This window comes from Apis florea, unplaced genomic scaffold (genome assembly GCF_048593485.1).
Source record: "Apis florea isolate Af1SG1 unplaced genomic scaffold, ASM4859348v1 contig_2839_pilon, whole genome shotgun sequence".
Classification (NCBI taxonomy): domain Eukaryota; kingdom Metazoa; phylum Arthropoda; class Insecta; order Hymenoptera; family Apidae; genus Apis; species Apis florea.
The window spans coordinates 1745835-1769761 of NW_028256653.1; the positions used below are offsets into that span (position 1 = coordinate 1745835).

General features: G+C 32.2%; 2 protein-coding genes and 2 long non-coding RNA genes across 19 annotated transcripts in view; 2 read left to right on the forward strand and 2 right to left on the reverse strand.

The window, feature by feature from the left end:
- The window catches only part of Su(Tpl) (Suppressor of Triplolethal), a 113618-nt gene extending 94293 nt beyond the window's left edge, over positions 1-19325 (reverse strand). The window contains exon 1 of the mRNA XM_003693882.4: positions 18680-19325. Within this exon, the coding sequence (XP_003693930.2) occupies positions 18680-18811 (132 nt within the window). The 5' untranslated portion in view covers positions 18812-19325. The remainder of the gene's footprint in view (positions 1-18679) is intronic.
- Positions 17489-19639, forward strand: LOC147657776 (uncharacterized). Its single transcript, XR_015291807.1, has 2 exons — positions 17489-17721; positions 19315-19639. It is a non-coding gene; the product is annotated as an uncharacterized LOC147657776 (long non-coding RNA).
- A 143-nt stretch (positions 19640-19782) lies between these two features.
- Positions 19783-21145, forward strand: LOC147657777 (uncharacterized). Its single transcript, XR_015291813.1, has 2 exons — positions 19783-20331; positions 20971-21145. It is a non-coding gene; the product is annotated as an uncharacterized LOC147657777 (long non-coding RNA).
- Positions 21146-21501: 356 nt separating this feature from the next.
- The window catches only part of unc-13 (protein unc13 homolog), a 101191-nt gene continuing 98765 nt past the window's right edge, over positions 21502-23927 (reverse strand). For 10 of the 16 annotated variants that reach the window (XM_086907326.1, XM_086907325.1, XM_086907321.1 and 7 more), the window contains one exon: positions 21502-23748. The gene's annotated coding sequence lies outside the window, so the exon portion shown is untranslated. The remainder of the gene's footprint in view (positions 23749-23927) is intronic. The other 6 variants (XM_086907323.1, XM_086907320.1, XM_086907317.1 and 3 more) reach the window with 2 other exon arrangements.

The following is a 23927-nucleotide window of genomic DNA, read 5'->3' on the forward strand; positions in this document are numbered from 1 at the left end:
AGGACAGTTCACGATAACTCGAAATTTGATTCCAGTAATTTGCTCGTGGCGACACGTTTCAAATTTGAATTGAATTAATGACAAATAGCTAAAGTAAAAATGTGATATCTACTCTTTTGATTAGGTTTTGACATCCTTTCAATCATCAAAATTTTTTAATTCCGCAAAATCGATTCGTACTATCTAGTTTTTATCCAACGATAAATTAACAACAATATTTAATTAAGATTAATTAAAAACTTGCTAGATAAAGATGAAGATAAAAAAAAAAAGTATATAATTATTGACGTTACTGCAAGATTTAATACATTAGAACAAATTAGCAAGAAGAGTAAGACACATCAAAATCTAGATGTTTTCTCTTTGTTTGGTATACAAACTCTCAAAGTAAAAAAAATTGCCACGTTGAATTGCTGTGATAAATACACTAATATAGTCTATTTAAAAAAAAAAAAAACAATTACATCGCTTTATTATTTTTATCCACTTTTGACTTTGATTGATTTCTTCTTCAAGTTTCAATGAAATCTATGCTTTCTACCTTCATTAATAGCCTATTATAATCCAGCCTTAGTTCGCAATGAAGATTCTTTCCTATTTAAACCATATTTGACATAATTTCATCCGCGCAAATTATACCTACTTGTAAGTACTCACAAGCACACCTTTTGTACAAACACAACCTTTTGTCTCTTCCCTCCCCCCCCCCTTCCCCTCTTATAAAAAGAACACACGAATATACGAATAATATATTACATTATATTTTCACTTCAATCATTCCAACTATTAATGTGCCTGTCCTCTTACTATGCAAATATCTATTTAAACACTCGTTTCATTTCTTTACAAAGCAATTATGAATCAGTCATTGACTGTTCGTTTGCCTCTATGACGTGGTCATCTCTTGCCGCGATACGCCTATCTTTTTTACACGTCGCCTTCACATAGGCAAAATCTATCCATCCAGCCAAAATCGCACAATTGCTTTTTATATTGTAATTCATAAATGTAATTGTTGACGATTGTTTGGATCAATTTTCGTGATTCCCGTTTCCATAATTCAGAAAATATATCCTGCGAGGCACACATCCCTCCCCCCCCCCCCCTAGAAAGGGGTGGTTCAAACGATCAAGAACATCGCGTCACACGATGTCTGGAATGAACGCGAGGGAATGTTTGCATTAATGTGAAATGCTTAGTCGTAGACGCGGGAATTCCTCGCGTTCTCGTAATTTTCAACGACCATCACCACGGATTTTCGCCGATGATGAAAACCACCTCTTAAATAAATAGACAGCTCTTCGACACGCCGCGGGCAAATTTCGAGTTTTCCTTCCTGGAATTGTATCAACGGCTATTTGATTTCGATACAATCGTCGAATTAGAGCTATATATATATATATATAAATAGGTGAAATGGAACGAAAAGAATAAAATTTTATCGCTTGAAAAAAATCGTATAACACGCGCTTCGAATTTTCAAATTATTTCGAAGAATTGATCCAATCGAGAATGAAAAAGTTTATTATATAATTTTCGCTCACGGTTGAAAAAAGAAAGAGAAAGAATCGATAAACCAAACCTCGAACGATCAATTATTCCGCTTAACTTAAACGAACGAAGGAGAAGACACGAGGCAACGAGAATCATCGTTCGAACAATTGCCTTTTTTCTTCCTTTTCTCTCTCTTTCTTTTTTTTTTTTTTTACGTTTCCATCCAAGGATGGAAGAGCTCTCGAAAGCCGATCTTCGATCCAACTCTTCGTGAAATGGCAACTTCGATCGTTATTCGCAAAGTGCATCAACGATAGACACTTCTTCCTCTTATTCCTCTTCCAATACTCAATACTTTTCGTATTCCAAACTTTTAGTTAAAATCAACTACCTCGTTTACGACCGAATTACAACAATCCTCGCTCGTAAATCTCTCTCACAAGAATTACCGGATAACACTTCGACTCCTCTAACGACCCACGTGTTGAGAAGAAGAAGAAAAAAATATTTATTGCCGGATACCGGCGCTCGAGGACGACGCGATTCCTGTCACCGATGATGTATCGATAGATCTATCGATTATCTCTCTAATACGCTCGATTCGTATTTTTTTTTTTGCTCGCGTGTTCGCTTTGCGAAAACAAAGGAATAATTGAAACGCTTTTGCTCCTTTTTTCTTTTTTTTAACTTGGGTGGAGCGAGTGTGATTTCTTTTTTGTGTAAAAAAAAAAAAAAAGGGAAACGTGGACAGCATAAGATAGGATATATTCGTAAGAGCGAACAGAATTTTCTTCGTTTAAACATACATGGTTGGAGTTTGATCCTTTCGCTCCTTGGGCGACAGTTCGTGTGCACAGTGCTCGAGAAAGATCGTTTACGATTCGAGTTGCTTTGTTCGTTGAGAGAAAAATTGACGATAGAAAGGAAATATCGATGCTACCATTTTATGTTGAAAACGAGTGAACTTGAAGTAAGAGGTTGAAATTTTACCTTTCGTTGAAACAGGATTTTGGATATGTAAAATATATTTTTTAAAGTAATTTTTCTTATTAACGAAAATGTATACTCATCAGGAATGAGTATAATGATGAGCATAGACTTGCAAATGGAAGTTTACAGCGACTACAATTGTTCCCTAATCTCGTTCGAGTTTCGATTGTGTTCGGGCAAACGCGTTTCAGGGGAGGAACACGTGTTTGCCAGCAGCCTGTACTTGTGAAACAAAGTGTATTAGGGTGAAGCAGTGTCTGAAGTGAGGAAACTTTCAAGACAAAATATAGAATATATAATGAAGGTATACCTTTTTTTACAGCCCTTGAACAAGCTGTAAATCAGGCAAAGTAGATAGAAGAAGCTTGTCGAAAGGAAAACATTGCCACTATATTGTGAAAATATTTTCAAAAGTCAAACTAGAAATTTCCCGCTGTGTAAAGAATCGTAAAAAAGTAAAAGTCCTATAAATCCATTCTATTCACAATATCCTATTTTTATTTACATATATATTTTTTCCTCTACTCGTATTATAAATATTCGCTGATTTATAGAAAATTTGTAGAAAAAAATCAAATCTAAATCTAAATATTCGTAGAAAAGTTTATCTACAACGAATTCTCTTGGTTCAGAAAAGATTAAAAAGATTCTTCAACGTGGGAATCCTGGCTTTACGTATTATCCTCGTGGAAAAATTACAATTTCCACAATTGCAATTGCTGCGGAAATACATATACATTCGACGAAAAATCAATTTCCATCGTACATATTCCCATAATCAACATCTCGAAACGAAATTAAAATTCTTCCAAAGCGAGGAAAGGAATTAAAATCGAGATCAAATCGATAAACTTTCGAATTTTATTCGGCAGAAGTAGAAAAACTCCATGTCCCCTCGCTTTCTTCCGAGAGCCGGCCAACGATAAGACGAATTTTCGTAAGACGATCGAACGAGTTCCCACGATCAATCGTCCTCGTCGTCGTATTCGACGCGCATCGCGTGTCTACGTGAGTGTGTGTGTGTGTGTGTGTGTGTGTAGTTACGGCGCACCGTAACTTTCATCGATGGCGAAAAAATGGTAAGTGAGCGGTCAGAGAGTGAGCATTAAAGTGAACGACATAAACCGTGACTTTCGATCGTTAGCCTCCACGTGTAAATCATCCGAAAGAAATTTCTTCGGCCGTCTCCCTCTCCCCGAGGCCTGTTTTCATCGAAAGCCGGAAGTCGAGGAATCGATCCTCGAGGGAGGGAGGGAGGGGAGGGGAGGGAGTGCGCGTGCCAACAACGCGAGAAACAACAACAATGCGTTCGAACAAGAAGAAATTCATTCGTTTCATTTCATCGAGGAAAATTCTCTCCGGGAAGGCTCGAGGGGAGCGAGGCAATTAAAAAGTTTCTCCGCGAAATACTTCTCCTTCCCCCCTTCCCTTAGTTTAATCGCTTAATTCGGTCGGCCAGCATGCGCCATTTTTACGTAATCGCGCGAGAATTTCGAAGAATTGCCTGGGAATCGCGTTTCCAGTGAATGCGGTTGAGAAAATGGCGGGAAACGGGAATTAATTATATATAATTCTAAATCTTGAAAAGAATCGCTCGCTCTCTCTCTCTCTCTCTCTCTCTCGATCTTTTGTTGATGGTACCTTTAATGGCACCATCTCCCCTCTTTTATGGTTATTACAGTTAATGCTTAATTTGTTGCACGAATCTTGCCAATTAAGACTCGTTGAATCGTTAAACAGTAGGGAATACATTACACTTTGTATTTGTTGAAAAAGAAATTTTATATCGTCCTGTCACGCTTGTATGGTGAAACGAAAAAAGGGACAAAAGAACGAGTGATTCTTTTTTTAATAATCGATCGTTTCGTTTCGACGAAGTAAAGATAGATTGTAAAAAAAAAAAAAAAAAAAAAAATATAGGTAATTAAAAGTAGTAATTCGATAATCCGAACAAGGCGCACATCTGCGCATCGTTCATAAATGAATTATCAAAGATATTGCAAAGCCTGTATATACAATATCCTAGGAGGGGTTGCAGGGGAAATTTTATTACCACGCCTAGGCTGCCCTCAAGGGTTTCAACCCTAATCGCCTCTTTGATTAATTTTTCGAAAATTTATCGTCCAATCGATCAATGCCATTTTCTCGCCAATATCCACGTTTATAATAATCGATACTATTATCGCGCATTTTTATTAAGAATCTGATCGATGAATTACGTTTTTCCACAGTCGAGAAAAGTTCAGATACATTATCAGACAGGAGTATGGTACTTTTTTTTTTTTAATATTTTTGTTAACGATAAATCGTAATAAATTTTTAACCGACAACATTATTTCAATTCTCTTTTTTTCTTACCCCTTATGTCAACGTTATTTTATTACTTAATAATCTGAGATCGAGCGTAAAATTGCATATGTTTGGGGAAAAATTAAATTGGAATCGAAGCTTGAAATAAGGAAGAGAAAGTCATTAACGTGGAATTAAAATTTTCCTTCGAAGATCCAATTTGAGATAAAATTCGTGCAAACGTGGAGGAAAATTGAGAGGCAAACACGGAAATTATGCAATATAATGTGGGATTCTTCAAAAAAAAAAAAAAAATCCCATTATACTAAATCAAAAGTCTAAGCCTATCGTTTCATGCCGCTGAAACACAAGATAAAAGAAAAGAAAGTTTTGTCCTAATCCTATTAATGGCTCAGTAATGTTAGCTGGCAAATCTATGCTTTCAGTTAAGCCTTTCCGACTAATTAATGTTAGGCCAGAGGATTTATTTGTAGAAAATGATAGGCAAAGATGTTAGAAAATGTATTCCACGCGAATCCCTCTAATATCGAGTTTAAGAGGACTATCGCCACGATATAATAAAAGTTGGATAACCGGTCGAAAATCGATATCTGAACGCTTATGGAAATGGCGCCATCGAAATTTAATTCTGACGTACAATTCCATTTACATTTTAACAAACATCAGTAAAGAACAGAAGTGAACAGGATCAAGAATTGAAACAAAAAGTTTCACAGATACTATATTCAAATAAAATAATTTTTATTCTTCGAACCTTCTTCTTTTTTACTCCTTTGTCAATTTAACGAGGAATTTTTATGAGGACACGTCAACCTAGATACTTCTCGTGCTTAATCACAAATCTATTAGTATATCTGTTATCGATAGAACTGGCCCAAATTTTATTTTTTACTATTCGTTCGTTTATTTTTCTTAGATAAAACTTTTAACCGAACATCGAGAGGAAGCGAGTATTCGTATTTTATAGCATCGTTCGAGGTAAACTGCGTCGCTAAATAAATCTGATCGTTAAAAAGGGTTAATCGACGATAAGCCGTGGAATCTTCCTCTTTTTTCATTTTTAAACAGCTTCTTCCTCTGTTCGACAAATTCGCTGATTATCCGACGCGACGTAACTCTATGCTAGATGAAGTTCCATGAAAACGACCGGTTAATTACGTTTCATCGGGAAATGAACGGTGTATAAAACGATAAATACACGTAATCCGGGCAGAGAAAGGTCGTACGGCGTAACGAGTATCGCTTCAGTCGATGATCGTAGCTCGATTAATACCACAGTACAATCTAATACGCGTTAATTAACCGTTTTAATTATCGTTGTCACACACGTTCACATGTGAACACCGTGTATCTTTTTTTCTTTTTTTTTAAAATCGATGCAAAGGATGAAGAGAAATTTTTTTTATTTGAAAAAAAAAAATACGTTTCCAATAAAACCTCAAAGTTATAAATAAATATATATATATATATATATATATGTGTGTGAACGATTATTAATAAGATATTTTTCAGGTTTTACTTTTACGTGGAGGAAAGGAAAAATTAATAATTAATAAAAAAAAAAAATTGATTAATTATCCAAGAATAGAAATCTTGGTTATTTCACAATGTGTTTTTAAAACGTTAATTAATACCCGTTTATCCGAGAAACAAAGACAGATAGATTAGATAACAAAATTTCCGTTGCTAAATTATTAGTTTCGTTTAAGATTGGTATCATCTTTCCTATTATATTATATTATTGTATATCTCTATACAAATGAATATCTTATCTTAGAATTTCAAATAAAAAAATTTCATACAACATTTATTGATAAAAGCCCATTGAAAAAAAAAAAAACAAAAACATTAAACAATCAAGAAAATTCAATAAATATCTTAATCAAACAAACAAAAAAAAAAAAAAGAAAAAAATTTGAAATTTCTATCAGAATGAGTCTGGTTCGGAAAAAAAATTGTAATCTTTCGATCGTGGAATATAAGAAACATGCCGTTAATATTGCGAATTTTTAAAACTTGAAATCACGTTTTCTTCATACTTAATCTGATATTTTATTGTGTATTCTTTTCAGAAGCTCTTACGAGATTTAAAAATTATTTCAATTAATGGGAACGTGGAAGAAAAACGAGCGAGGAGGAACCAAAAATTACAAACAAATATAAATAATGAAACGCAATCGAAATTCAAACGATCGGGCTTAAAATTTAGAAATCGATTCTCAATTCTAAATTTTATCATCCGTTATCGATCGAGCAAACATGTTCCCGTACGATATAAAATTCACTATAAAATTTATCCAAGATAAAGAATACCGACAAGAGTTTCCAAACAATTAATAAAAAGCGAAACATCGTACTCGCAGCACAATTTCTTCCACAATTTTCTTCGATTCCCGAAGCGCGAGCAATCAACGATTTCCTGCCGCAAGTGCAACGGCCTTGAGACGAACTCTCACACCACCCCGGCGTCCTTAGAGAGAAAGGACGTCCCGGAGGCCTTCCTCGGAGAAAGCATTCGCCTCGTCGAATACACGCTCGCTCACACTCGCTCGGCCTATCACCGACATTAATGACAATTTTCCCTTCGCCGATCTTTTTAACGCGTTCCACGGGATATCCGCCACGAGCGTGGCGCATCACCGCTTTCGATCGACTTCTTCTTTCGCCTCCCCCCTCCTCTCCCCGGTGTCAGCTCACGGATTATTCCATTTCCGTCCACGCTCCTCCTCCGCTTTCCCTTATCGCTTCAATTATCATCGGATTATATATATATATATATATATTTTTTTTTTCGATCGAGAATCCAATTCGATTCTATTTTTCGAGCCGAATTAATTTGGAGAGAGAACGGTGAAAGTGCGGTATGGTATGGTTTGTTGATTCCGAACTGTCGATTTGGAATTTTGTTTACTGGATTATAATTACCGTTCAACACCGTTTTCTCCGCGTTTGTGTGCGATCCCTTTTCTTTTTTAAATTAAACCTCGTCGACTTTGTTCGATTCCTTTTTGGAGAAATTGTTCTTTTTTTCTTTTTTTTTTTTGGAGGGCGGAGGGGGAATAATTTGAGAAAAATAATTTGCTGAAAAATATCGAAACACATGGTCGAAGTTCTGCTGGGATTAGAGAGGAGAGAATTTTTCTTGGCGTTAGCGACTTCTCTTGAAAAGTCGTCGAAGTCACTGGCACATGGAAACGAGATTCGTCATCTCTTGAATTCTGGAACGTGACCGAATACACTTTGCTTCGCTTCTCATCATCGTTATTTAAAAATCTTTTCTTTTCTTTTTCGTAGATCGTAAGGGGTTAATCGGTTGCAGGGGCCATCGACGTATCGATCCCCATATCACGTCGAAATTGGCCATGGCCTCGAGGACCATGCAATCTCCCTCGGTGCAGCTGCAAGGACGTTGCTTTCTCGATGAAGTTTCAATCGCGTTACAGCCCCCATCGAACCGCGCCAGATGGAGGCGGACGATGAAAAATACGTGAGAAACGCCGATAATGGAACGAAAGGAAGGGAGCGCAGCAGCCTGTCTGTGCTTCGAATTTTCTTCGAGAATATGAGATATCCAAGAGGGGATTACATAAATGTTTCCTAATATGAGAGATACGACTCGAAGTGTGCGTATATCACATTTTGAACTCAATTCGAGTATTTTTTTTTTTTTTTTTTTCTTTTTTATTATCGAGATCAGCAACTTGGTTAAGTTCAATTGCATAAGAAGGCCCAGGAATCCGTATCGTCTTATTACAATTCTCTCGAGTCGTGCCGATTTTTCTTTACACAGTTTTTTCTTATTAGCAAATAAACACTTTTTTTTTTTTCCAGTATCGTAATCCATCGAATTCTATTATATAAAACCATCGCGATAATTGCATATGAATTTTAAATTCTCCGCGTTATGAAATGAAACGGGGGGGAATTCTTGTTAAACAAATTATTGCGTATTATAAAATACAACATTATGATTTGCAGAATTTGTATTTTAACGAAGCGAAGTGTTACGTTACTTTATATCTCATCATCGTTTGTACACCTATATTAATGGGAATATTATTTGGAGAAACAAAACCACGTTTTATTAATTAACCAAAACCTACTTATGTACATGTGGCACACCTCTACCTTGATTTACGTCTTTTTCGACCTGAGCCCGCTCATTTTAGAACCAATTAGAACGTGAACGCGGGATAACGCCGCGTTTAAATCGCTTCCTCGTTGCTGGAACAAGATTTTTCCTTACCAAGGAAATCACAGTCAATTAAATCCCAACCTCGGGGAACAAAAACGGCAACATTTCGTAATCTTCATCCTTCCCCTGGATTTATCCTCTATTTATCTTCAGATACCAAGGAAAAAACGCGATCGAGCAAGATTCGTAATAACATGGGAGGGAAGGGGTTGAATTTTCGATGGAAACGTTCTTTCTCGAGGATGGGATCTCGAGAGTTCGAGACGTGTGGAATAAAGAGAAGTCTTTTTCATCGCGCCGTGCATCGAGCTTTGCAACTAACTGCATTCCACGCCGCGCCACTTGCACCTTTTTTACCGCGCTTTTACGCGCCGACTACGCGGAATTTATAGTTACAAAGGCCGATACAATGCAACTACGGGCGTTAAATAGTGTATATATATACATATAGGAGGGATGATCCACGCATTCCACGGATAATTTCGCGCCAATCTTGCTCGCTTTGGATTCGTACTCGTCAAAATTCATCTTTTTAGGGCTTTTTTCGACACGCGTGGAAAACTCGTTTGGCCGCGAAACATAATTAAAACGATCCGCTGGTTTTTGGAGTTTTATCAGTCAGAGTATCAATGTATTCCTAGTTAATTCATTTCGTTCGTTTAACCCTGGAAAGATCGAAGATAGATAGAAAGAATCGAAGGGATTGAAACGAGGAAAGTCTTTTTCTCAAATTTCGTTAAGGAATATATTTATATATCTACTTTGATGAAATTTTTCAAAAACTTGAAAGGAAAAAAAAAAGAAGAGTAGATCAGCGTATAAAATTTTTCGAATCTCTACACTGGGATGGACTCGACGAAGCAGGGAAAACGCATTGAATAGATGGTTGAATTCGATGAAAATTGATGTTCCCAGCTTTTCGCGCCCGACTGGGAAATAAAAAATCGTCGCGTTGAAAGAACGACAAAGATACGTCGATGTACATCGTCAAAAAGAAATCTGTCGCTATCATTGCGTATCATTACAATTAGTTTCATTAATTATACCGTTGATTCTATCTATGAAATTGTTAGAAATTTCTAGGATATTTAAAAAGAGTTAACAACAAGAAGAAACAGTACGTATATAAAGATAGAAACAAGAGTAATGTTATAACAACGATAAATAAATTCTGGTATTAAATGTATTATTCGAGGAACGCGATCATAACGCGATAATTAAATATTCCACATTCGCAATTAATTCACCATCTATAACGATCTAACCAATAAATATACCCGTAGATATCCGATTACCACCTCTTTTCGAAATAAACCCGAATGTGCGTTTGTTGTTATTGTTCCATTTCGCATACGAATTGATTCCGCGCTGGAGAATATACGCGCGTCCAGAGAATAATTTGAGCAGAACGATCGGAACACGGGATCGTCGCATGAATTCTACTCTCGTGGCAGCCGACCCCCCTCCTCCCCGCCCCGATTTCTCTGGCTCGGCACGAAATTTGGTGAAAACGCTTGCCATATATCGGCCGGCTATAGACGGATCTCCATTGAAAATCCAATTTGTCGGAATCCGCGCGAATTCGAATCGTGCGATTATTGTTGCAAACAACAATTTGCTTCACCAAACCATCTTTCGATTAGAGGATGTTTTTCTTCGATGATCATGCGGCAGATGAATGAATTCTGACGGAATTCTCGTTCTATTCCATTATCTTCTTTTAGTTTTTTTTTTTTTTTTTTTTTTGAATATGAGATACGAGTGTCCGCGTTCAATTTCACGGTAAAATATTTCATAACACGGTTGTATTAATGTGGATATAAAATGATTAGGCAATTAGAAATAATAATTTTAATATATATATATATATATATTTTTTAATATTATCCTCATCTCTCGCGATAAATTTGTTTGGAATAATTTGAAAAGTGAAGAACAATTATGTTTCGCCTCATAAACAGTATATAAAAATATATATATATATATTTTATACGGGACCAATTCTGACTTCTTTCCACTGCTTCTTGTAATTCTCAGTTCATGCTTGGTTCAAAGCAGGTGGACGAAATCTTCCATTCGGGGAAACGGAATGAAAAGAACGATCAAAGGAACTGCGTAGAACTAAATAAAATGAAGGCCGAGCGAAGGGAAGGGAGGGGCCAGTCCGAGGTCTTCAGAAAAGAGAGTGACCCTTATTTCTATGTGAATCTCGTCGTATGCACGTGAAACGGGCAGGTGGAAGGAAAGGTTCGTTTCCAAAGTATCGTTTTAGGTGATTCAGGTCGGACAAACGAACTTGACGAGCGAGTTCACTTTCTGTCGTCATTCGACACAACAGCTTAAGCAGCTCGTTCCATCTTTTAGAATATTCGAAATTCGTGATGATTTTTAATCACGAATTTATCGCCAATTTTTAATTAATCGAAAGATTTATTCTTTTTTTTTAAATAATTCTTGTAATTTATATATATAAGAGAGAAGAATTTTTTTACGGACAAATAATTGAAGATTATAGACTGCATATAGCAAGTAATGATGTAAGTCGTTAAATTATATGATATATCCACTTACTTTTATCCTTTTATCTCTCTTTATGCACTATATATGGCGTAATAATAGATTAGTATATGTCCTTTCAAGGTTATATAATAGCAACGATCTTATAATCAGATTATAGACAATAATACACCACCAGGTTTTAAAACCTGCAGTTGGTGAAGAAACGAGTTGGTGATTTTCGAAAAATCGCCAATGAAACACGTCGCTTCGAAAATAAGATTAAAATGCGTTTACCATGAATGTTCTTTAAAATTTTTGAAAAAGTTAAGGATTAATTAGAGAATAATAGGATAGAAAAAAATATAAAGATTCTTTCCTCTTTATTCTATTTCTGACTTTTTTACGACTTTAAGTTTTATGACTAATTCTCCACAACCCATAAGAGTCCATCAATTACGCGATACTTGACTAGAGAGGCTAGAAAACGCGGCATTTAGCGAGGCACTGTTTTTAGATGCTGCAACAAGAGCTGTACCAACGCTGAAATTTTAAAAGAATAAAATCTGCATATAATTGAACCGCGTGCTCGAACGTCTATTGTATTCTCAACCATTCTCTTATCAACATTTTTTTCTGTTTCAACGAGAACGGTATCATCAACGACGCAAACACCAACATTTAGGCTCGAATCTCAAAGTGTGGCTTAATGTATGTGTATCGCTTGAACTTTATGCATCAGTTTTATTTAATTACGTAACGGGCACACGCAACGCTGATTCTTCGCGTGTAATTTCAGCTCTATTGCACATAAATTGCACGCCGTATCTCCCTCTTTCTCTGACTCTAGAACGTGTATCTAACTTTCTTCGCTCCTCGTCGATCGATTATTCTCCAAGAACGATATAATTTGCGCGCGTCTCTCTTCGAATATCCGATCGAAGTTAACAATTAACCGTACCATGATCATAGTCGATGCTTTACAAAAACGATTCGATTCGAATTTTTCTTACCACCAGTTTTTCAAAATAATCTTATTTCCCCTCTATTTTTAACGAATAAAACTAATTAAATTTCGAGATTTACCATTCTATCCATTTCTGTATCTATAAAATATATTGAAACGACGGAAAGAAATAAGAGTTTAAAAAAAAAAAAAAGATCGACTTTTAATCGTTGACATTATTCGCTTCTCCGGACAGAGAAAGAAAGGAAGGAAGGAAGGAAGGAAGAGAGGGAGAAAAGAGAGAGAGAGAGAGAGAGATTCATCTTGACCATTCACTTTCACTTCGCGCAATTTATCGCAGGCCGCACGCTAAACTCTAGATTTGCCAACGCGATTCGTCGATTCGAATGGTACAGAAGGCAGTGCGATGGTGCGTACACGCGTGCTATTTCACCGTCTCGCAGTAATGACACTGACGCGCGTGTAATTACATTTCCGGAACGCGTTCGAGCGCCACGGCGTCGTTAAACTTCGCGCGGCGCATGCGTGTGACACTTTACAGATCGCGTTACCTAATCGGGCCTGATAAGTGTGCTTCGTCGAATGATCAAGATGACGAAGACAGATTTATAAGACACGAATAAGAGTTGGAAGCTTCGAGAGAAATCAAGATACGAAGAAAGAAAGGAAGGGGTATTACGGGGAAGTGTAATTTTTAAAAAAAAGTTTCTTTTTGTTTTCTTTTGTTTTCTTTTCTTTTTTTCGCGTTCATTAACCTTTTCACGATGTTACACGAGCTCTGCAGATTGATGTCTATCTTCAGTCGATAATTTAATTAACAGAACGTTAATTAAATATATATTTAGAATCGTTAATAGATAAAGTCATAGATTAATGGATAAAGTTAATAGATAAAAAATCATTGTGACAGATAAAAGTCAGTGTCGCGGAATAACAAGACATTTCTGTGTTATTTAAATTAAAGAAAAGAATTAATGAAAGAAGTTTAATCTTTGATTCTTCGATAAAGTCAATAGTTGAGCAAGTGTTGAAGGGAGAATCATAGATATGATATATCTCGGAGAACGTGTTTCTCAAATTATCACAAGGGAGAAAATTCTTCGGTCAATAATCGCAAAAATGTATTTTTATACTTTAGTCGATAAATTAAATTAACAAATTAATGTTTTAACGTGTTTACCTTAATAGTATCTTGAATTTTTTTTTTTTCCGAAAAATTAATATTTTCAAAGAAATAAAAGTAGAAATAAAAGATTAACGAAGACGTTCTTTTATTACTTCGAGGATATCAATAATGTGTATAAAAATAAAATAATACAAAAACGATAATAACTAAAATCTAATCTTTCCCCGATTTAAAATAATATTGCGAACAAACAAACGAGTTTGATACAACAATCTTTGATAGCATAAACAATTTATGTAACGTTTTGTTTGGTAAGCAGTAGATATATCTTTGAATAAAATATACGTAGTATTTGAATATTTGAATAAAGAAAATGCTAAACAATTTCAAGCTTATGTAATCTTCACGCTAAACCTTTTCTAGATTTAACAAGTTAGTAAGGTTTTGAAACAATGGGATACACGATACATGCTTTTTATATCAAGTTGTAAAAAGGAAAAAAAAAATGGGCGAATAAAAGTTTAAAATTATGAAAATACGAAACGAAATTTATAAAATTTTAAATTAAAAAAATAATAACGAATGAAATAAACGGAGAGGAAGGGGAGGGGGGAGAGAGAGAGAGGGAGAGAGGGAGGGAGGAAGGAGGAGGAGGAGGAGGAGGTCCAACAATAAAATAGCAACAAGAATGGTAATATTAAGGAAATCGGGCAGTAAGAAAGGAAGGGTTGAAGTGAAATAGGTATTATTGTTATCGACAAAGTAAAGATGTCGCCACGAGGAACTGTACGAGACACATCTGTTTCCCAACCATTGGCAAAGCTACCTCGATCATACGTATTGCTACTTGAAAACCAACGTGCAGAAGAATCATGTGTTCCGGAACAGAGAAACTTAATTCAAATAACGTCGAGAAAGGCCGATTTCTATTTCAAGCGAGCAGCGCTTCAAAGCATAACGAGAAATACGAACGAGATGAGAAAATTTTCGAACGTGGTGAATGCGGAATCATAATAATCGGATCGCGATGGAAATAAGGATCGATTCAAAAAAAAAAAAAAAAAAAACTTCAATCAAAAGAAGAAAAATATCCTCACGTCCATGGTTGGCAAAAGCCAACGTTTGCTTGTATTCCGCGAACAAACTGTCTATAATCGTCTAAACCCCAGCGCTTTCTAAATGTTTCGCTCGTTAAAAATACGCGAGCGTTATTTCTCACATCGAATTCGTATGTATCATTCAACATGAAAAAATCGATTTATTTTTGTTCTTATATATGACAATTGAGTACGTGTGATTATTCGTTGAAACAATTTGATATTCAGCGCTTGAAAATTAATATGTGTGTGTTTAGTATGTATATTAAAAAAAAAAAAAAAAAAAAAAAAAAATGAATTTTTAATAACGAAAACGAAAAATTCTCTACGGTTATAGGAAAAAATAAGCGAAAACAATTGCACGCGTATTAACTTGTAAACTAATAAGATTTCAGTAAAAAAAAAAAAAAAAAAAAAAAAAAAAAATCTTTTTTCAAAAAAAAAAAGAAAGAACACTTAATATATATATTTCGTTCTCTTCCATTCGATAGAATTATTTTTCTTCAAAAATATTCGTATCTACGAGTTCCTAATTATTTCGAATAAATCTAGTTTTATAGTTCCAAGATTATAGGGAAACCATTGATCAAATACGCTCGGCAACCGGTTAATACGCACGACAGGGACTATTTCACGACGCCTTGATTCGAATCACGAGGCAATACTTATTCTCGGTTTGTAAAATTTCCAGCCGTCGGCGCGGCCTGTTCCCCTGGATCGTTATTCAAGTTTCGAGGAACAGCTGTGCTACTCAAAGGGGGCCCCACGCCTCTTTTCTTATGGGGTTATGTGCCACGTACCCAGGTCGAACTGGCCTCTGGGAGCCCGGAAGGCCTGTGAATCTTGCGTTGCTTTTTAAACAACCCTGGGCACACGTTCTTGTGTTTAATCCGTGCTTTTTTTCCCCTCAAAAAAATTTGAACTTGACACAATCATTAGACAAAAATGAAAACGTATCGTTGTTTACAAACGCGCGATTTAAATATATTTAATAGGCAAGACTGAGATAAAGAAATATTTTACTTTAATTGAAAAGAAAATCTAAAGAAATTTGGAATAATGTTAAAATATTAATTGTTAATTTATAATTCGTCGTCAAATAAATTCTACTTAAATAAATTAATTCTATTTATCTTCAAGTATCTACAATGACTAATATTAAAAAATTATACAAAAAAATATTAATGAAAAAATCAAATAACTAAAATGAATTGGATATTCTTCGTCTAAATAGTCAAAAATACATTTCTCTATTTATTATGCTCGTTTATACAAAATTCATTTTGACATTCAAAGTTAATACCATTGTCAATATGTAATTCTCTTTGGCCTGAATTATTTGATGGCCATAAAACTACATTACGATTCTTTTTCCCTGTTCAACAGCCATATCTACAATAGGTATACGACACTTGACCGCAGCATTATACAACTGTACCCGAAAAAAAAGAAGAAGATTCGAATCTAATGCACGTGCTGTGTTTCAAAGTAATATCATAGGTTTTTCTTATTTCTTTCGCTATTTATTATATTTTTTGCTATTCGTTCAAATAATTCGTCTCATACGAATCGATTTCATTGTAAAAAGCATTGCATTTTCCGCAAAAAAGAACATTCGTTTTTATTTAAAGCGTTAATTACCATACTGACCACCAGTGGCGTTGCGGTGGCCATTAATGAGCAGTAACGGAATTAACTGAAATATTTGAACTAAATAAACGATTATATTTACTACTTTTAATGTAGAATTATTATATTATAGATTATTATTTATTTTTTTTTTCATGTTATACAAATATAGAAACGTAGCAATGAATCTAACCTTTAACAAAGAAATTTTGTCAAGATATATTTCAAATTTTACGAAAAAATTCGCCGTGAATTCACGAAATGAATCAGAATATTTAAAAGAAAACAGATCAATTACTTAAAATATGAAATATTACAAATTATAATATTGAACGTCGTAAAAGCAAATATTTATCCGCACGAAAAGTTATACTACGTGCATAATATAACTGCTTCCTGATGTGGAACGAATAAATGCTTTGTCGCATTCCAATTGCAATTTCGCGAATTCTTCGTGTACATCGTTTATCGATTTGGAGATTGTTTGTACTTACTACGAAAAACTTATTTAAAATATACATGTAAATTATTTATTTCTATTTTTATCTGAATTTAATTTTCATTTTTATACTACATAATCTACTAGATTATATTATATTCATAATAAATAAAAATAAAAACAAGAAAATTGTAAAATATTTTACATTCCAATTTTATGCAAAGTTAATCAATAAATAATTGTGAAAAATTTGCAAATTATTCGCGAAGAAATTAATTAGGAAATTGTTTTAATTTAAAATTTGTAGGATAATAAAATAAAAATATTTAAATATTAAAATATTGATTTTTATGTATAAAAAATTTACCTATAGGATCGAATATGTAATATGCATATATACATATGTGACTCGTTTAACTAAATAATATGATTAAAAAAAATGTCGTTATATATATTAAAATAATGAAACGTTGAAATATTCCTAATCAAAGATAAGGAAAACTCAAAAATAATTTTTTATTCAACCAATGTATAAGTGATAAATCATTGAACTGACAAGCGACAAGAGTAACATATGGAAACAGAAGATTCACATTTTAGTTTTCACACTAACTTGAAAAAGTTATCATAAAATTCATATAAAATTTCAAAATACATATAAAGTTCGTCTTGAAATTGCATTAATCGAATCGATTCATAAATATGTTCAAATGACATATGATCACGAAATTAAAAAAAAAAAAATAAAGAAAAACAAAACGGTAATCCAAAAAATTCGTATAGATATTTTTTATGTCTTCAGTTTTATTTTTTTCACTTTAATTTGATTTTTCTTTACATGTATATATGCATATTAACAACAAAAATATTTCGAAGCTTTATATACGATTTAACACGGATATATTTTGATGAAAGGCATACGCCCCTTTGACGACTTTACTTTCGAATCTCGTCTAAGAGGTTAGAATATGTCAGGAGGTATAAAACTCGTTTAAATTGTGTCGATTCTTTTCATAGTAGTTCATATCACTTTTTCCCTGTCTATTTTTTTATATTCTCTTATATTCTCTAAGCTAATCTATAAGAAGATAAACGTGAATATAATATATTATAAAATCGAAAACCCAAATGGTGGCCAAACATAACCTTTATGAAAGCACGAAATTATTATTACATAGCGAAAAAAAGATATTTCAAAACATTAGCTATGATGAAATTAAAAGAAAGTTATTTTACAAAAATCACGTTTAAAAGCAAGTAATTTTTAAAGATGATTCAAATAATTCTATTAAAAATTAGTATATATGAACGAATAAATCAATCATTTAAATAAATTTTCTGAAATTTCCGCAATCTGAAAATAAATCAAGCAAGTGAATTGCCTTGTCAGTCCCCTTATTACGTAATGTCGTTGTCAAACCATACGGATATACCGTAATGATGTAGTCGAGCATATTAACTTGATGAAAAAGACATTCCTAATTGTTTTAAATTGAATTGTGTTCGATTTTTTTTCTAACCGTTATAAGCTAAGAAGGAAAAACGTGGAGCATTAAGCAGCTGCTAGCAAGCCAACGTGGCCTGATACTTTTAGTTCTGATATCTCTTTCTATTGTTCCTACCGATGCCATAATAATTGTAGATTCAAATAATAACGTTTATATTAATTTCTGTGAACAAACACGATAATTCTTTGATCGTATAGTAAAGAAATTTTATACGAAATATGGCAAGCGAGTGACGATCGGGTGTCTCTTTTCTTGGCACGACATTACGACACATGTACGCACACATGACTGCTTCGTGACGCGTGCAGAGGCGCGTACATATACATACATCTATACGTATATACACGATACAAGTTTGCAACTCTAGCCTATACGTAAGGAAAAGATATCGCTAAGAATGGCATGAAAAAAGAATAATATTTACTTACCCGATTTCTGAGAAAGTCCTCGATGGCACGTTGCGCCGAGTCGGTGAGTTTCACGAAGATCAGGGACTTGTTTTCGTGAAAATTACTGTGCGACGACAAACCATACTGGACACCTGCCACCAGCGCCGCCATTTCTCTGTCTCTCAACAGTGGGTTCTCTCTCGCACACGTCCCCCTCGTAAAAGCGCACACAGCTGACGTCCTTGTTGGTTAAACGAAACACTTTTTTTTACCTCTACTTGTTACCCCGCGATACGAAACGGCGCATACTACGCGATGAGAAAACACTTGCCGCAATGATACTTTCACTCGGAACAAATCGAGTAAAGACGAAGAGAAACAGAAAGAAAAAAAGAAGGTAGATAGGCACAAAAAAAGAGAGAAAAAGATATACAACCCCCCCCCGAAATAGAGGATTCTTCTTACACGAAGCTCTGGCGCACACGCGTTTTCTTTTGTTTTTCGACGCGGATCTTTTTCACGATCTCCACCTTTGCCACTTCTTTACGCGGTTCGTTTTCTTCGTCACGCTTCGAAAGTGGTAACACCCGCGCGTAGACCACCCTCTCACACGTTCCTGGTCCTCGTTTTCTCTCAACCGTCACATATTAGCGCACCGATACGTCTCATTTCAGATTTTCTCGCGATTGGATACGTTCAGGAGAGAGCAGCGCCCGTCGTTTCGCCGTAAGGAACTACACAACTACACTTTCGAACGACCACCTGGTAGGTGGGGCTTACGGGAGAACCGTCAACCAATCCCGATTTACACTCAAATAGCATGCGACTGTCGATTCTACTGTCCTCCTACGGTCGCAGCCAACGATCGACTGACAACGTTCACTTACATCGCTTGATTCTTTGGATACTGCTGCTGCCATCTACTTTCAGTTTCGATAATTTTACATATACAATTTTGTAAAGGGATAAAATAAATTAATTCTAATATATGTAATTTAATGCTTAATAGAATTATTTATACTTCATGTATATTCGTTTATGTTATATTTATAAATCATATATTCAAAAAACAAAAAAAGAAAATAAATTAATTTCTTTTTTCTTTTTATTTTATTATTATATTAATGTATTTGTTTTGATTTAGTGAATTTATCTTTGGAAACTACCTTTGTTGTATACATATTTTTATTTATTCCTTTTTGTTATTAATATCAGTAAATAAGAAAAAGGATATTTTAAAAAATCATATATTTAATTATTATATATTTGAAATTGAAAATTTTAATTATTGAATATTTAAATTATGTTCAATTAATTGAATCTGTATATACTATTTTTTTGAAATAAATTTTATTTCTTATGTGAAAACAAACTTTAAACGTGATAATAATTTAACCAATTAAAAATATATATATATATCTTATGTAACTCACTGGTGTGGCAGCACTAGTAAAGCTTTATTGTATAAAGGTTATGTTTTCAACGTAATCATAAAGAAAAGTTTATTATTAAATTTGAATTTTTCAAGAATTTAAATATTTAAAATGATTGAAAAATTTACACCAGGAAATGTGCTAATGACATCTATATTTGTTTTTTTGTTACACACAGTATACTTTGAGCCTCGACGATATCGTTTGTACGACATATTTTCGGATCCTCACATCTCTTATGCTCGTCAAATAGAATTGGTAATATAAAATATTCTTATATAATTAATATATTTTATAATTAATGTTTTTTATTTAAGAAATATATTAGTATTAATTTGCATTCAAATACATTTGTGATTAAACTTCGTTTTAAAAGATTAAGTATTTTTTAATAATTTCTATATTTTTTAATAACTTTCGATAAATATTCCAAAAATTTTTTAACTATTTTTAAATTTAGAAAATATTCAAATTTAACAATAATTTATATCAAAATTTTACCGTTCTTTAACTCAAATTCTGATTTAAACCTGATCTATTTTGATTGACATAATCTAAATTCTCTAATCTAAATAATAATTCTCTAATCTAAATAATCTAAATTCAAATTATTGAGATATTTTATCATAATTTTAATTATATTAATATTATTGTTTTTTAATTATAATTATGATTAATTTCATATTTTTATTCATTTATTTTTTAGAATTAAATCAGAAAATAATTTAAAAAAAATTATTTTGTTTGGAATTATTAATTGAGTATTATTAAAAAGTAAAGAAATAAATTAAAATTTTTTGCTGTTTAAAATTATTTTTATCAACTTTAAATAATTATATTATATATATTAAATAATATAATAGAGATCTTAATATTTATAGAGGTTATTCTTTATAGGAAAAGTTGGGTAAAGTATACGTACCAGGGGAACACTTAACTAGAAGTATGTATGAAAAAAAATGAAGCAAAGATTTTATATTGTTTATAATACATGTATAATGCTACATATATACATGTCAGTCAATATTATTGTAGTTAAAAAAATAATTTAATAAAGTATGAATGAAAAATATATTTGTTCTTAATTGATATATTTAAAATATTTTTAATGATATAAATATATTTATGACACATGCAAAATAAAAAAATTTAATATATAACAAAAATGTGATATGCAATATATTTTTGTATTTTTGTTCATATATAATTTATTTTAGCATATTGCTATAATAATTTATATCATAAATTGAAGAAAATATATAATTAAAAAAATCTATGAAGATAAATTAAGTGTTAATTAATAAATAATCACATATTTTATTTCTTATATATTTAATTACTGAAATTATTTTAAAATAAAAATTAAATTAACTTATGTGATAATATTATGTTAAATAAAAGGAGGTATTTAAGTAAAATATCTTGAAATTCATAGAATTTGAAGTTTTATTAGATTTTTTAAATTACCTTCCCCTGAGATAGCTTATTCCATTAAGAAAGCCATCCTTTATGTCAATCTCTTATATGTATATGTATGTATACCACTTTATATCGTATAATTTTTGTTCCGCTGTCTATTTAAGAGCACCCATTGGATATGGTAAATTCATATGATTGAAAATTAGACAAGCAGTGCAAATGTTTGTAGGAATAAATAAATATAAATAAATTGAATGTTTTATATCAGAATGTATCGCATGTTAATGTTATTAAGATAATTGTATTAACTGTAGTAAATCTTATTTTGTGACAATAATTGCATTTTACATAGTGTTTCACTTTTTAAGAAACTAATTAAAATATATAAATATTTTACTTTGTATACAGAACAGATATTATAACAAGAAAAATCTTGTTTAAATAAATCGCACTTTTGCAATGTACAATAAATAACGTTTTCTTAGATGCTAAGCTTTATTAACATTTACAAAAGAAAAGCAGATATTCTATGAAATGCTATTTTTTTTAGCAATACTTCATTTTATATAATTTTGGATAAACAAGAACATATGTAAAATTTCATACAGAATTGGTCACAATATATTTCTTTTCTTAACTTGATATGTATTGGATATATTTCAAATAAAAGTGGGAAATATAAAGAATAATAAGAAAGAATAAATAACATAGTATAACAGACAAAATATGATAACAAGATTATCAACATATCAAAACATAAGAATTTTTAAATTCAATGAATGTATATTTTGAAAATGTTCCATTTTGGTTGATTCGCGTTTCTTTCATAAGTTTTATAGATAAATTTTGTAGAAATTACACAGACATGTAATTATGTTGTTGGATTTTTGCTAATTCGCTGAAACACGAAACAACATCAGATTGTGAATGCATAGCATGATCGTGTATATGTACAAGTATTATATATATGTGTAATATTGCAAACTATTATCTTTGAAATTAGTGGGATTAATAGATAAGAGCAAAATTTTTTTACTAAAAAATTTAAACTAGTTTTTGTTATTAACTTTTTTCTGAAATCATTAAATGTCAAAAACAAATTTGGCGTTATTTTTAAATATTTTGAAATTAATTGAATAGAAATAATTGAATAGCTTGTAATATTTCACATAAATCACATACACACACGCACGCACACACATATATATATGTATGTGCAATTGTGTATGTAATATATTTTGCATGATTAGTATATAATAATATTTTACATGTGAGCGTATTGTAATGCAAAAATTATAAATTACGAAAAGATAGTCGAGATAATAAGCAACGTTTCATATAACATGAAAATCCATGTTGTAATTACAATGATGGCAATAATGATGGTTGATATAAAAATGAAAATGATAAAAGTAATGTGATAATAATAACGATCAGATGTATAAATTTCGTTTTCATTATCAGACGAAAATCTAGAGGTCTTTAATAGAACGTAAAAAATAAGCGTAATTTTTATTTATCTACAATAAAAAAAAATTAGTTTAGTAAAAATAAAAAGGAGAAATTGATAAGATCATTTGTATACAATATGTGTATATCTGTATTTTATTTCGATGTATATTAACTAAATCTAAAAATTTTTGAAAAATTAAACATTAACGTACAATAACAATTTTCATTAAAGTAATATAATTAAAAATTTGGATTATGATTAATGGAATGTAAGTCCTCTAGATTATCGATGGTTTCGATAAATTTCATACAACGATTATAGCGATGAAACATTGAGTCACATCTTAAAGTTTATCTAATATTTCATGATAATGAATATATTTTGGTTTTACCTTTCATGTAAAATATGATGATATGGAATGTGGCACAATGATTCAACGATGATAAAACTCTGGTCAACTTTCCTCGTTTGCATTTTATTCACGCACAATATCACCTTTTTATACTCCATTTAACTATTTAATTGATCGATAGACACCACTGTAACAATTTTTCTCATATTCATAATATAGTTTGCATGTTCTTAAATAACATTGTCAATCATTCTCTCTCGCTGTTTTATATTATATCACGTCACACGCATTTTTTAATTTATCGATCGAATCTTGTTACACACGTCGCCAAACAATCTGTTTCTTTCATAATTCTTTTTAAGGATAAATAAATAAATAATCATAATAATTTTTTACATACAGTTTTTATTCCATATGTCGTTAATTACGATGCGCATTCTTATAATTGCATCTGAAAAATTTAAAAATTTTGATATTGTTAAAAGTTTGAAAAAAATTTATTATTATATTATTTTGTTAAAATGAAGATAAATAATATTATATATATGGTAAAATATAATTTTTCTTAATATCTCCTTTCTTATAAGAACGTGAAATAAATATGACAAGTATATATATAAAAATATCGAT